The sequence below is a fragment of the Lactuca serriola genome, chromosome 3 (assembly GCF_051521515.1).
Source record: "Lactuca serriola cultivar US96UC23 chromosome 3, Lser_US96UC23_V15, whole genome shotgun sequence".
NCBI lineage: Eukaryota > Viridiplantae > Streptophyta > Magnoliopsida > Asterales > Asteraceae > Lactuca > Lactuca serriola.
The window spans coordinates 71,061,226-71,077,865 of NC_136410.1; the positions used below are offsets into that span (position 1 = coordinate 71,061,226).

Consider the following 16,640-nt stretch of genomic DNA (forward strand, 5'->3'; position numbering starts at 1 on the left):
GTATTAGGTGATACATACAACAAAACCACATATTAGAAGATCGAAATCGATGTTGATCTAGGTGAAGATTACACAAAGCATGTTTTTATAGGATATATACAAGTAGTCTCCTTTTTATTTAAATTTGGTCCTCATTTTTGGCTTTTGTAGGGGGATAGAAGATTCTTTTAGTGTTTTAAATACATGTGAACTTCTATATGTTGGTACTAAGTATGATGGTTTAATTTCTGATGACAATATATGGAAGCACAAGGTATCAATACAAACAACCACAATGTTAGAAGAATCAAAAGATGTTACTAAGGACCAACAAGAATCTTCCCCTTAAAAACTATAAAAGGTTGTCATTACCGGATGCAATTTCTACGACAATTAAAGATACACAAGTTTGTGATGACAACTTAGATCAAAAAACCATGGAGGTGGCTGTGTTTCAACAGATGTGATGAAATAAATTAGCACAAAAGTGCTTGATTGGTACATGATTTTTTTGTATAATGAAATTATTAAATGCGGTTCAGTTTGAATATTAGCACATTTATTATATGAATTGGACTGTTGTGTTGTATATGTATTTTATTTTGTATTATGAGACATTATGTAACACTCAGTTTTCACTTTACAGTATAATTTAGAATAGACATCTAGTTATGAAATTCAAAGTGTAAATACATTTTGTTTTGGCATATGATCCATACGAAAGTTATAGTAGACGAAAATGTGAATCCGTGAGTATAAAGAACACCAAAATCCGATGTCATAGGAGTTAGTTATGATTTCTTGAAGATTCATGTTATAGTGTATTGCTGCAATGTTTTTTGTAAAATACGAAACAGAAATAGATTACTTATTAGCTAAAGTAATGTAAATGAGAGTTGATTTCTACATAATTACGAAACAGTAGATATAAAGAACGCCGAGAACGAAAATTGTATGAAGAAGTTATGGATATTTCAAGGCCATTCACGATATAATCTTTATAAAATATAAAGTAGATAGACTGTGAATTAGCTGTTAAGATCTAAAGGAAAGTTGTAGTACATAGAATTACAAAACTGTGGATACAAAGAACGTTGAAAATAGAACTCGTATGCGGAAGTCACGATTTTTCAAAATGTGAGAATTTACCTGTGAGGGGTGATGCGGCACCATACGAATGCACCATGTGGCAGCTGGAGGCCCAACCTTCCCACCTTACCAGTGATGGCGTTGCACCAACATAAAGATGACACGTGGGGGAGACACACCTAAGATAGGGCACAACACGCCTTTCCAATATATATATATATATATATATATATATATATATATATATATATATATATATATATATATATATGTTGGAATAATGTCTAAGGCTGCAACTATATTAGGCAAGTATTTGACCCGGTTGTGCATGGTCCTTTTGGGTTGCCTTCACCATAGCAACTTGATAGGATGATTTATTAAGAGAGAGTAAATATTATTAGTATATTATGAGAATAATATTTAGAATACTATATTGTTATTTGATTAATATAAGTCATAGAATTAATTGGAATTAATTTGGTGACTTAAAGAGATTAATTAAATAAAGGGGTATAAACTGTCAATTGTTTGATAGTTAAGCTTTAGACTATAAATCGTTATAGATATATAGTGGACGGATTCTAGAAGCTAGGATAGCTTCAAAATCGTCCAATGACTTATCTATGGAAAGGATTTGGATAGCCTTAAGAGAAGATTATCCGATTAGGGTTTAGGCTGTAACCCTTAAGGAGTCTACAAGTATAAATAGACCCCATATTCCTTCAAAGGTAAAGTAATCTATTCTTTTATCTTCTAATAAACTTTTGGTAATTAAAATTTGAATGTTCATGTATATTTCTTTTGTTGATTATGTGATACTTTTCTCTATAGAACTGTTATTTGGGTAAAAAGTTATCATAATTTGTTAACCCTAGCTTTTGAATATAATTGGTAGTTTACTTGTGATTTTTCTATAATAATTCTGATGTCTGGATAACCCAATCCACCAAACGCATTCACAATAAGGAAATTCAAGAGGCACAATAGTGGCGACTTTTGATCAAAACCCCAACCAAGCATATCTTCTACATAGGATGGAAATAAAATACTATGATCTATTAATCATTTGGAAGAACTTGGTAAGGTCAGAGTCTATAAGCAATATTAAATGTGACCGAAATAAAACAATTATTTTTTTTACGTAAAACGTTCTTGACCAGAAGCAAGCATTGTTTAGATTTTTTTTTAAGTTCTAGGATGCTTGATATTTGCTCATTTAGAAATGCCTTTGTTTGGTTTATGTATATTTTGATTCCCTGATCTATCTATAGTTTGGTATCGAAGTTACCACTGCCTGGATGTGATCATTGCAAGTAATTTTAATTATGTTAAAGAAGAAACAAGAGAAATGCCAATCAATCGTTGAGAGCATTCTAGGTTCTAAATTAACCATTAAGAAAACAATTCTTGTTCCTAGAATCATGGATGCAAACATCTCGACCAAATTATGTGACTTGGAACTAACTTTGTTGATTTGGGTTTCTTTTTTTTAAGGGTACTGACTATGGAATATAGTTCATAAATAAAGGGGATGAGTTACCACTTGGGTTTCTTATTTTATGACAAAAAATAATATGCCTTACCGTATTTATTATAGACTATTGGCATATTGAATCTATGTTGACATTGTTTTAATCTATAACCATTTTTGGTAAAACTGTATATTATATGGGGTTATATTGCTCTTTGCAGATTCAATGACTTCAAATATTTTGTTGTTGGTTCAGGACGTTATAATTTACTTCAAATAAGCTTAATTTGAGAATCTTGTTGTCATGAACCTCATTTCTTCACATTGCTTTTCCAAATTTTCATGATCTTTAGCCGGTATTGGAATGATGAATTTGTTTTTCATGTATACTTGGTTCTCTTGTAGGTATCTGATATTTTCTCAGATCCCTCCTTTAAAATCCTCTCAGATGTTATAAGTGATAGATGTTATAAGTGATGGGGCAGTTATCAAAGTTTTAGGTGTGCCTTCAGGTACCAAATCCTTTTCCTATACTACCCTAAAGTTAGGTGATGTTTTTCGATATCAAACATTTTCTACTTTACTAAAACCATTTATATGGTGCGATCAATTACATAATAATAGAATATTCCTACATCGACTTAACGATGATTAATCAAAGAAGTAAGTATTTTAGTGACATCACAGTTTCAACAACTAAGAGTTGTATGCCTTCAAGAAGCTATTAATCGAGCTATCCATAAAAGAAAACAAAACAGGCTTTGAATTTTATTTTTTAAATATTGCTCTCATTGTGAACCAACAAGTTTAGTGACGAGGAACATTCATGCTCAAGTGGTACAAATCAGTTGGTTCTTTATGCCACTTGCTCTACTTATAATCATCAAGATTCAATAAATATGTTGCGCACAATAAACCTATAAGATCACCATGTCGTATCCAAGTGAAGGTTACTATCAGTTTTTTTTTATTTCCCACACTTAGCTTTTTATATTTGGTATTTATTTCCTATCAGGATTATGCATGTGAAGCTTTGGGACACTCTATCAAAGTCATAGAGGGCTGCAACGGTTGAGAAAAAAAAAAGATTAGCTACAATACACTTTTTTCTATCAAGCAATTGTATTTTGGAAAATATACATAAGTATAGCATTTTACTTTCAAATGAATGTTATTTTTATTTTTTTATGTAGCATCATATTTTCATAACTATTGTATCTTCTTTAAATGTATCCGTGGGTCGTGCTTAGCACGACCCTCAAACATCATAGTATATATATATATATATATATATATATATATATATATATATATATATATATATATGGAAAATAGAAAAATCATAAAAATACATAAAAAAAATACTAAGACATCACAAGATTTTTTTTTGAATTTTTTTATCAAAAAATCGCAGCATTTTTTACAATTTCGCTGAAAAAAAAATCATTTTTTTTTGTAAAAATTTTTTTTCCTGCAATTTGACCTAAAAGTTGTGATTTTTTGATAAAAAAAATTCAAAAAAAAAGTTTGTGATCTCTAAGTATTTTTTTATGCAGTTTAATGATTTTTAGGGTTTTTTTTTACGGTTTTTTGTTTTCCATAGAACATATATATATATATATATATATATATATATATATATATATATATATATATATATATATATATATATATATATATATATATATATCACAATTGTAGATGGAAAAACGACATGTACAACTCATATCCATGGACTTTTGTGAGTAAAATGTGAATGGTTGATGATACAGAAACAATAGTAAACAATAGCAGGGCAAGAATCATGGGTTGTAGGGTCGAACAAACACTCAATGCCACAAAACTATTTTCACCCAACTCATATGAGAAAAGACCTGCCAAGATTTTTTGTGCTACTAAACTATAGGAGACCCTTGGATTTATTCTAGTTAGACAAACACCTTGTATTTTGTTCCTGCGGATGAATTAGGCAGTATCAAAAATGAAAAAAAAAAAAAAACACCAATTTATCCTTTGGTTGGCCTATATATAAAGAACTAGTAATTCAAATATATTGTTTAACATAAATGAATAAATGTTTAAATTGAATTAAGTATTTAAGTTGAAAGATAAAAACGAAGAGTTTGTGTAGTGCTTTTAAATTTAAACAAAGAGATAACATAAGGGTTTTGGTTTGGTAGGTTAGACAACATAACATAATTTTGATTGGAATATTTGTGAATTGTCATGTACGCTAGTCTCGATTTGTTTTTATCAATAATTTATAAACAAACAACACTTGATAAATTAAGATGCAAAGAATTTTTTTTTTTAAAAGACAAGGAATTAAGGCAATTAAATAATTAAAGCGATCGGCAAATCCATATACAAAATAAAGATAGATTTTATTAATCGTAAGCGTCAAACATACGATTTCTGCCTAAAGTTATAGTAGTTCAAGACTTCAAGGCGATCTATTTATATAGAAGAACGAGTCGACCTAACAACTGTTCGTAGATCGTTCCAAAAACACAATCAAGTGTCTAAACATGCTTTTGACCTTGAAATATAAATAACATAAGACTTTCACAACTGGGATTCCACTGGAAAGTCTCAATTGTGGAAATAAGATCAAAAGAAATTAGACTTCATAACACAACATAAATAACCTCAATGGATTAACAATAGAAAAATCAATCCATCGATTTATTGGGACCTTGAAATATAAATAACATAAGACTTGTTTGTCTAACGTATTATAGTTTTCTTCTCCACGCTAAAACTAGAATAAAGATGTAATCTTTGTTTGGCAATCTTTTTGTCAACATATGCGTTTATTCTTTGACTAGTTTATAACCCGTGGAAACGACGGTTATAAAAGTAATTAAACTTTCATAATAAAAATATATAATTATTAATCAATTGTTTTAAATAAATGATTTTAAATAAATTATTAATTAAGAGATATATCAAATTTTTAAAGTTATTATATCTTCATATTTAACATATAATTAGAAAATATAAATTTGAATTTTGAAATGGTTGCCTAATATATTTACATGACACATGACATAATATTAATGAGAACTTGTATTAGAATGACACTTGTCACAATGAGATTAAAACTATTCATTTATTAGAATAGAGATTTTATTGATTATCCATAATTTTACTCGTATGAACTATGTAAACATTTTCTTTTTCATTACACTTATTTTTTTTTACAATATATTAAACTCTAGAATGCTCAATAAAACATTAATTAAAAAAAAAATTAAACTTTGTTTTTTCCTGTTGAACTTCAAATTATGTCAACTAAACATTCTATCTTATTTAATTATTCCATTTAACAATATAGATTCAATGCTGTTACAAATAAAGTAATTTTGAGAATAAATTAAAGGGAAGAATTTGAGAATAAAATTAATAACTAGTCTTAATAAAAATAAATATAATGAAGACATGCCCTTATGGCTAAAGCAAACATTAATATTTTGGATGACGTTTAACAAAATTTTATGCAATAATTACGAATGTTTGCGATTTACGTATCATGTAACAGTAAAATAGATGTGTTGAATACAAAAATGTAAATGGAGACCCCTTAATTCGTGTTGATTTAGGCATTATGGCTGTTACTCGTTTCGTGTTGTATTAGCGTTGATCAGATAACTGGATCCACCGCCATATGTTGGCCTAATTGAGCTTAACGCCGCCAGCATCCCATCCGTTGTGGGCAGCGCACCACCACCGAACTGTTGTCCGTTCAATAGTGCCGTTTGCGCACCAAAGTTCATAAGATGTAACCCACCACCGACGTCTTCGTCGGAGATGCCATTAAGATTAGTCCTTGAAGACCCTCTATTATAAAGATTACTGTTATGGTTATCATTGCTGCTTGTATTACTGGTAGACGGAAAATTCCACGTAGATTCACCTGAGAAAGCACGACTAGAACGCGTATCAGGGCTAGTGCTATCACTGTTACGGTTTCCCATCATTAAAAACGCAGCCGTCGCCGGAATCTGATTGTGACACGCCGGGATCGTAGATTGCGTCATGTAGTTAGATGTAACGCCCATTTGAATACTCCTTGGATCTAAGCAGAACTCATCGTCTTTCGTTACCGGTGTTGCAAAGTGTGACGTTGACGTCGGTTGATTTGTGACGAAGCTAAGACCGTTCCTCAGGTAAGATGTCGGTCCGGCCATGCTCGTGGAGCCGGATCCTCGGAGAGAGATGTTAAGTGAAGTGTAGTTGGCGGGGATTGTTCCGGTTCCGGTGGCGGCAATGACGGAAGGTTCTGCCTGTTGGAGCAGCCACTCGATGGTCTCACCATCGGATTTGTGTCCAAGCTCTCGTGTCAACTGGAAGACTCTGGCGGCACACACGGCGGGCATGCGGATACGGCGGCCTCTGCCGTCGACTTTCGTGTGTCTGTCTTTTGTTGTTCCTCTTTTTTGCAATGGCTTTGCTTTGGGAGCTGGCTGCAGCTCCGTCGTGGAATATTCTTCGCCATTAACGCCACCGGATCTTTCTTCAAGAAGTTGTAATGGGTGGTTTTGGCGGTGGAAGGGAGTTTGATCTTCATGACCTTCCATTATCAGTTATGAGTGTGATTTCCTGAAGAACGGGGATCGTTTTATGGGATTTTGCGATTTTCTCTCTCTAGAATATATAGGAGAGGTTGTCGTTAGCAGCAAGCTTTAGGCAACGAAAATTATTAAAGTGCTTCAAGAAAAATATATACGCCCATTCTTTTTTTAGTTAACATCAAATTATATATATATATATATATATATATATATATATATATATATATATATATATATATATATATATATATATATATATATATATATATATATATGAGAGGTTCAATTGAGAAAAAAAGGTTGAGAATGGGGGAATTATTCTCAGCCAAGCATTTATTTTCGCCACAAAAGTCTCTAACGTATCGACGGAAATGGGAAAGGAATGCACACAGGGCCTCCCTTAGTGTATTATGTGTTAGGATAGGGCTTAGGGCCCCTAATTGATAGGGCCCCCTTTAATTTCAATCCAATGTCCGATTTTCCAAAAAAAAAAAACTGTATCGCAGAAATCACGATCGGTATACAGCACACAACACACGACGATTAAAATTCTTCTTTTTCTTCCTTCTCCAATCGATTCAAGTCTTCAATCCACTAATCCAGGGCCGGCTTCTTGCTTCTTAATTCTCCAATCGATTGAAGCAGGGAGCAGGGTTATCGATTCAAGGGCTTCAATCAAGTTATCATTGTTGTCTTCAGTTATTCTTGGCTTCTTGCTTCTTAATTCTCACGGTCTCACTTCTCCAATCGTTAATTGACTCACGATAATACACAGTTCATGATGAAATAGTTTTTTTGCTCAAGATATTAGATATACATAAACGAATTTGAACCATTCCTGTCTTCATTAATCTAAACAATTGTGTTCTTGAAATGCTTTAAACACCATTATAAACACATAATTAGTTTCCTAAGTTTTCCGTTTTTAATATATTTATTCAAAAATATATATGTTTGGAGGAATTAAAAGAGACATAAGGGGATGAATTGAAGTACTAACAAGGGAGTTCCCATGGGTAGAAATCTTAGACATGAAGCCTAGGTATGACTCTATCGATATGTTGCAGTAATCTGGTGGTGCCTTGTATCTTATGCTTTAAATAAAAGGTTATCAACTCTTCTTCTGTAGGGTAGAATCTAATTGGGGTTAATAGAATAATAACCAATTAATTACCTAATTGGGGTTACATAAGAAGGTTTTTTTTTCATAATAGATCAACCTTATTTGCAATCTAATGAATGATTTTTTTTTCATAATATGTGATAGTACATGTTTGGTTCCTAATTATTGGCAGAATCATGTGGAATTGCATGTAAGATTTCAATTACATTTGTATATAATTGATGTCATTATAAATATAGCATACAAAATAGAAAAAGTTTTCAATTAGCTTTGTATTTTAATTGTTTTTGGTTTTATCCAAATGGCATGAATGATCAAAGTTGTTAATCTTTTCAATTTCTGATTTTTTATTCCAGATTAGAAGATTCCATTGTTCACAGATTTCAGATTGGCTGATTCCATCGTTCACCGATTCCAGATTAACAGATTCCATCGTTTTTGAGCTTTCCATTATCTCAGGGGCGATATAATCCTAATCCATATCTTATAAACTTATAGTTATTATTAATCAAATAATTAATAATCATGTCAAAGAGAAAATACGAATCCGGTGCTTCAAAAAGGAAACGAAAAATGCAAGAAGAAGCTTTTATAGATAAACAAAAAGGGTCGTTTTTAAAATATTTAACTATAAACAAAAACATTGATAATGAACAACAACAAACTAATGTTGATAATGAACAAGAACAATCTAATGTTAATAATAATGATCATGAACCAACTAATATTGAAAATGATAATGAACCAACTAATACTGAAAATGGTAATGAACAAACTAATAGTCAAAATAATAACGAACAAACTAATATTGAATTTGAGAACAAACAAACTAATAGTGAAAATGATAACGAACAAAGTAATATTGAAATTGATAACGAACAAACTAATAGTGAAGATGATAACACACCTTTAAACATATATGATCCAAGTAGATGGAATAATGTTAGTACTAACTTAAGAGATTTAATCGTAGAAAAGGGTCCTATTAAAATTTATGATTTTAAATTTCCAAAAGATCAACATTCAAGAAGCTTTACTATATCTCTTTATATGCAAAAAATACCAAATGGAGAAAAATACGAACGAACATGGTTGGTTTATTCCATAGATGTAGATAGAGTTTTTTGTTTTTGTTGTAAATTATTTAATGTGAATACATCTACATGTTCGTTAGCACATAAAGGTAATAATGATTGGAACAATATTTCTAGTATAGTAAAAAGACATGAAGCAAGTAATGGACACATTTTTAATATGAGGTCATGGATTGACTTAGAAACTAGATTAGCAAATAATAAAACAATTAACAAGCAAATCCAAAAACAAATAAATAAAGAAAAAGAACATTGGAATAACGTGTTAATAAGAATCATTGCTATAGTAAAAACTTTAGGAAAAAATAATTTAGCATTTCGTGGAACAAATGAAAAGATTTATGAAGAAAATAATGGTAATTTTTTAACTATAATTGAAATGATTGCAGAATTTGATCTTATTATGCAAGAACATATTAGGAGAATTAATGAAAATGAAATTCATAATCATTATCTTGGACATAATATGCAAAACGAACTTATTAGTTTATTAGGAGAAGAAGTTAAAACTAAAATTATTAAAAAAGTAAAAGATGCTAAATACTTTTCAATAATACTTGATTGTACTCCTAATACAAGTCATAAGGAATAAATGTCAATTATCTTACGATGTTTAGATCTTTCAACCACTCCAATAGAAGTTAAGGAGTACTTTCTAGGATTTTTAGTTGTAGATAATACAGCCGGTAAAGGCTTATATGATGCTATAATTGATGAAATTAAAAATATAGGACTAGATATAAATGATGTTAGGGGTCAAGGTTACGATAATGGTTCAAATATGAAAGGAAAACATCAAGGTGTACAGAAACGATTGTTAGATATTAACCCTAGAGCATTCTACACTCATTGTGGTTGTCATAGTTTAAATTTAGTAATTTCTGATATGGCTAATTCATGTGAAAAAGCTAGTGAACTTTTTGGAGTTATACAACGTATATATACGATATTTTCTTCATCAAATCAAAGGTGGAAAATATTACAAGATAATATATCAAACCTAACACTTAAATCATTATCGCAAACTCGTTGGGAAAGTAGGGTAGAAAGTGTAAAAACAATTAGATTTCAAGCACCACAATTAAGAAAAGCACTTTTACAATTATCTAAAAATTATGGAGATCCAAAAATTAAAAGTGAGGCTAAATGTTTAGCTACATATGAACTTGAAAACTATGAATTTTTATTAGGAATGATTATTTGGTATGATGTTTTGTTTGCTAATAACACTGTTAGTAAAAGCTTGCAATCAAATGATATGTGTATCGATGATGCTATAGATCAACTAAATGGACTTTTGTGTTTCTTTGAAGAATATAGAGAAAACGGATTTGAAAAGGCTTTAGATTATGCAAAAGAATTGGCTTTAGAAATGAATGTAAAACCAGAATTTCGTGAAAAGCGTATCATTCAAAGAAATAGACGATATGATGAAAATGTTGCTAATGAAACTATTAAAACTCCTATTCAGTTATTTAAAACTGATTACTTTTTATATATAATAGATAAAGTCATTACTTCACTTAAAAGTAGATTTGAGCAATTTAATGAGTTCAAAAATATTTTTGGTTTTCTATTTAGTATAGAAAAATTAAAATCATTTGATGAAAATACTTTAAAAAAACATTGTTTAAATCTTGAAAAAACTTTAAAGCATGATGATAGCTTAGATATTAATGGTTTAGATTTATTTCATGAACTAAAACTATTAAGACATATTGTACATTTAGAACGTGATACAATTATTAATATACTTAATTACATTAAAAAGTTTAGTTCTTTTCCTAATGCATATGTTGGCTATAGGATTATGTTAACTATTCCTGTAACCGTTGCTTCTGCCGAAAGAAGTTTTTCTAAATTAAAACTATTAAAAAATTATTTAAGATCTACAATGTCACAAGAAAGATTAAATGGATTAGCAATTTTATCAAATGAAAAACAGTTAGTAAAAGAAATTGATTATGAAAATTTCATTAAAGAATTTGCATCTAAAAAAGTTAGAAAAATTAACTTTACATCATAAAATATATTCACAAAAAACATATACATAAAAAAAAATTTAACTCCGCCATTTGTAAACTTTTTAGTTTATTATTACCGGTCCCAAGCCCGGATAAAGGAGGAGGGTTTATAATATTAACTATAGTAAATGTCAAAACTATACTAAGTATTACCTTAATATATATAGAAACATAGTTTTTCGTTTTTTTTTTTATAATAATTTTTAAGAAGTTATTTTTATCGAAAAATGATTTTAAATATACCAAAATTCATGATTTTTTATTCTCTACAAATAGACATCTATATTGATATAGTTTTAAGATAAAATAAAAAAGTTATTTTTTTTTTTATATTTTCAGTTATCGTTATTCATAAGTGAATAAAAATGAATCTAGTTTTTACTACAGTACATTCGTTATTCATTTATGAATAAAAACTATGAATAATTTTTTTTACAATTTAAGTATCATTCATGTATTAATATAACATATATACTAAACATAGTATATTCATATTTAAATATTAGACGATGCATTCACTTGTGAATATTACATAGTATATTCACTTGTGAATGTTAGATGGTATATTCACTTATAAATATTATATGATATTTTCATATATGAATATTATATAGTATTACATGGTATATCACATGAGAATAGTAAATAGTATATTCAATTGTGAATATTAGATCGTATATTCACTTATGAATAATAGTTGGTATATTCATATGTGAATATTGCACAGTATATTCATATATGAATATTACAATGTGTTGTCAGAAATATATATAATTTTTATATATTATTCACATATGAATAACATACAGACTTGCATATTTGTTTTGTGTTTTAATAATCACATATTGATTCAGGTGAGAAAACATATTCATATGCGAATATAACGTGATAATTTACTTTATGCATTTCATCAAACAGTTGGAGTGCATACAAGTTAACTTTTTTAAAAATGTGATAAATATGGTACTTTGACTACTTAAATCTTACAAAATAGTAGATTAGTGGAGAAATATATGAAAATTTCAAACAAAAAATGATTTGATCTTTTTCTAACCTTAATTTCGATGTTTTATTTGATGAACGATGTTGAATGCATGATACGAATTGAATTTTTTGTTGATTGTCGATGATGTTGTTCTAATGATGCTGGGAGTATAATTAATCGTAGATATTAAAGATATGTTCGTATTCAAACAGAATTGAAGGTTGGATTGAAAGAACAAAAAAAGAATGAATTTCAACTGTTCGTATTTGTGATTGAATGATATTATATCATATTTACAAGTTTGCCACCGTGTCCTTTATGTTTAAAGGCTAATTAAATGAGTGGCTGAGAATGATTCCCCCATTCTCAACCTTTTTTATTTTCTCAATTGAACCCACCTCTCTTTCTCTCTCTCTCTCTCTCTCTATATATATATATATATATATATATATATATATATATATATATATATATATATATATAATAGGTGTGAGACCCATGTACTACATGAGTTTATTTAAAAAAACTAAATACAAAATTTTAAACATTTGAAAAGTATGAATTTAGAAGAAAAGTGAGAAAATATTGAATTATAAAAATTAAAGTGATTTTTTTTCTCTTTTAAATTTAAACAAATAATTTAAATAAATAAAGAAAGAAAATTAATGAATCTTTAATTTGGTAATTTTGAAATTAGAAGGAAAGTTTATTAATGAAATTGATATGCATTTATTGTTGAATATAAATACTATTTACAATTTAATAAAATGAAAAAAATCATAAAATGACATGTGAAATATAAATTAATTTAAAATGACCACAAAATTACATGTGACAAAATAAATGAGAATGTGACATGTGACAAAAAGATCTTTATTTATTAGGAAGGATTAGAAAAAGCAGTATATTAGAAAGAGAAAAGAAAAACTCAATCAAGAAGGTCGAGCAAAATAATTATAAGAAACAGTTTCAAATGGAAAGGAAAGCTCCAAAACAACCTAATATATAGAGGAACATTTAGATCTCTGCTTAATCTAATTGAAAGTGAATAAACTAATATCATTCGTTGTGACCATGGTAGCACGACTGACGTTCCTAAAAACAATCATGTTACGCTCCTTCCAAATCAACTAGATACTGATGTATACCAAAGACAATTTGTATTCTTTTGCTATATGTACACGAAATCATCTCCAACAGGTCAACCCTCGAACATGGTTGATTAACAAGGATTGAAGACCAATCCAACAACCACCTCCGTAACACCACATAACAGGACTTGCAAGTGAAAAACAAATATCGGTACCTTCCTCCACCTCATGACAAAAGAGACAAAAGGTACGTATAAATGAAAGTAATACCCCTCTTAATTAGATTTGAAGTAGTGGGTATTCGAACTTAAAAAAAAAATGATAGTGTCAATGTGACTTGAGCATTTGGATTATAAGATCGATCATCAGAGATAACGAGTGAGCATCAAGAATCATCAATGTACATCAGAGATCATGAGTGAGCATCAAAGATCACTAGGTCCGGCCCTGATAGTGTGCAATGTGTGCAACCGTACATGGACAGGAAAAAAATAGGACCCGGTTTTTAGCCAATTTTTATAGTTATTATATATTATATTTCATTTTACGCAAAAAAAAAGTAATAATAACAAAGTATTTGTAGTTCAACTGGCTCTATGAGGTGCCTTTTGCTATCTCTTGCCAAAAGCCTAGGGTTCAATTCCTATCTGTTCCCTTCGAATTTTTAACTGATTCGTTTCCAATGTATACACATTTACATAAAACTTTAATAAAATGTCTCGTAGTTCAGTCGGTTAAAAGACTTACATCTTGTTGGCTCCTTCATAAAATAACCAGGGTTCGAACCTCTAGCCTCATGCCTTTTGAGATGATTTTTAACTAATCAATTTTCTTATATTAAGGTCCCATTTCTTACTTTTCGCACATGGCCCTCAAAATCAATGAACCGACCCTGAAGATCATGAGTTAACATCATAAATCACATGTGGGCATCAGGGATTACGAGTGAGCATCATGGATCATGAATGAGCATCAGGGATCTTGTTTGAGCATCATGGATACTCACAAGTTGAAGATACTCAAGGAGGATGCACATTATTTGATGATACTCAAGGAGGATGTTCATCAGTTGAAGATGCTCATGTAATGTATCTCAAGGATGAAGGTTAATTTTAGAAGCGATTGTATGACAGATTGTGATTGGTTGACACCTCTCATGGGCCCGTGGATTAATGGGCTTATACCATTACGGTTTTAGGTCGGATCTATACTCTATAAATATGGATGCATGCTACTCATTTGTTTGTGTCTTTAGGCTTTTGTATCCTTAGTGAGTATGTCGAATCTCTATTGGTTGTACTTGTAATCTTTGTTTGATAACTCTATACATATGGATGCCTGCTACTCACTCTTATCCCGTGGATAGAGGTCACCTTGACTGAACCATGTAAATATTGTGTCTTTCTATGCTTTTGGTTTCATATGTTATCCGCATTACTTCCTAACAAGGGTCATCAGAGCTTGGCAAGTACCATCATATATGTTATGATTCAAGTTTCATTTGGTTTTCCTAACAAGTGGTATCAGGGTTGCGGTATTGTGTTTCGTTGATTAAAGATGGCATCTTAAGTGTTCGATTTGGATAAGTTTTTTGGTTCAAATAATTTCACTTTGTGGAAGGTAAAGATGAAGGCTATTCTAGTTGAATAGTGTTGTGCGACTACATTGGAAGGAGAAGCGAAACTTCCAAAAGACATGACACCTGACAAGAAGGTGGATATTCTAGAAAGAGTGTGTAATGCTATTCTATTGATTTTGACATGCGAAGTACTAAGAGAGGTCATGGATAAAACCAGTGCATTTGGGAATTGGGAGAAATTGTGTGATAAATATCAAAACACTTCTCTTACGAACAAGCTATATTAGAAACAACATTTGTATACTCTTAGGATGTCTAAAAGTACCCTTGTGAAGGATCATCAATATAATTTCAATAGGATCATCTTAGATTTACAAGGTGGGAATGTTAAGATCGAAGATGAAGATCAAACACTTATCATCTTATTTTAACCGTTGAATTCGTTTGAGAATTTTGTTGATACTATGTTGTATGGTAGGAAAATGATCAATGTGAATGATGTGAAGGACTCTTTGATGCCCAAGGAAATCAAAAGAAAAGTTTCAGTTTTGTTTGTAGGCAGAGGGAGAACATCAGATAGAGGTGGAGGTAACAAATGGATACCAAGTTTCAAATATAAAGAAAAATTTTGATGTTATAACTGCAATAAAAAGGGGCACTTAGAAGAGATTGTCCATTACTAAAGAAAGGGAATCATGACGTTGAATCAACCAACAAAAACAATGTTGTTATGGTTCAATGGAATTCTGATGAAGGGGGTGATGGTGAAGTTTTGACTATATGTACAACTAAATCTGTCGATGCTTGGATCTTGTGCTCGGGAGCATCTTATCACATGAATTATAATTGTGATTGGTTCAACTCCTTTAAACAGTGGAATGGTATAGTCGATACGGGTGATGATGGGATATGTATGATCAAGGTTAGTGTCACAGTGGATATCAAGATGCACGGTGGTATGGTCAAGAAACTAGATTGTTGGTTTGTCCCGGATCTTCGAAAGAATCAAATCTCTCTTGGCACTTTGGCAAAGGACGGACTGAAGTATTCTGGAAAGGGTGACTGGGTAAAAGTCTCGATGGGGGCTCTTATAGTTATGAAGGTAAAGATGAATCATGGTATTTATTTCCTGGAAGGCTATACAGTTAGGGGAACTGTGGCAGAATCTTAATCCTTGGATCAATATGATGATAAAATAGAGTTGTGGCATCATAAAATAGGGCACATGAGTGATGTGGGTATGAAAATGAGTATATATGGGATGTTTATTGGAAATGTAATGTAACATCTGGATCCTCGAGGTATGAAAATTAGAGTAACTTATGAGTTTTGTGTTGGCCACGACGTGGTGAAAGCATCACCACGACGTAGGATGGCCGCATGAGACATGTATCTCATTTAGGTATCACAGTGTGAAACTATATTGGTCAAGATGTGACATCTGGGTGAGGGAAAACCCTAATTTTCTGGGGTTTTAGGCTTATTTAAGGTATGCTATGTCTAGGGTTTTCACACCCTGAACCTCCATCACCTCCCTTTCACCAAAGAAGCCATAAACCCCATTGTTGAAGATCTTGAGCTTTTGTTGGTATTTTTGGTGTCTTGAATGAGTAGAAGAGATTTTGGGTGTA

The 16,640-nt window shown here is 30.6% G+C and overlaps 1 protein-coding gene across 1 annotated transcript; it reads right to left on the reverse strand.

The window, feature by feature from the left end:
- Positions 1–5,986: 5,986 nt before the first annotated feature.
- LOC145092576 (transcription factor TCP15-like) lies at positions 5,987–7,234 on the reverse strand. The gene has a single exon (XM_079030525.1). The coding sequence runs from the start codon at positions 7,117–7,119 to the stop codon at positions 6,154–6,156; it is 966 nt and encodes a 321-aa protein (XP_078886651.1). The 5' UTR covers positions 7,120–7,234; the 3' UTR covers positions 5,987–6,153.
- Between the last annotated feature and the right edge of the window lie 9,406 nt (positions 7,235–16,640).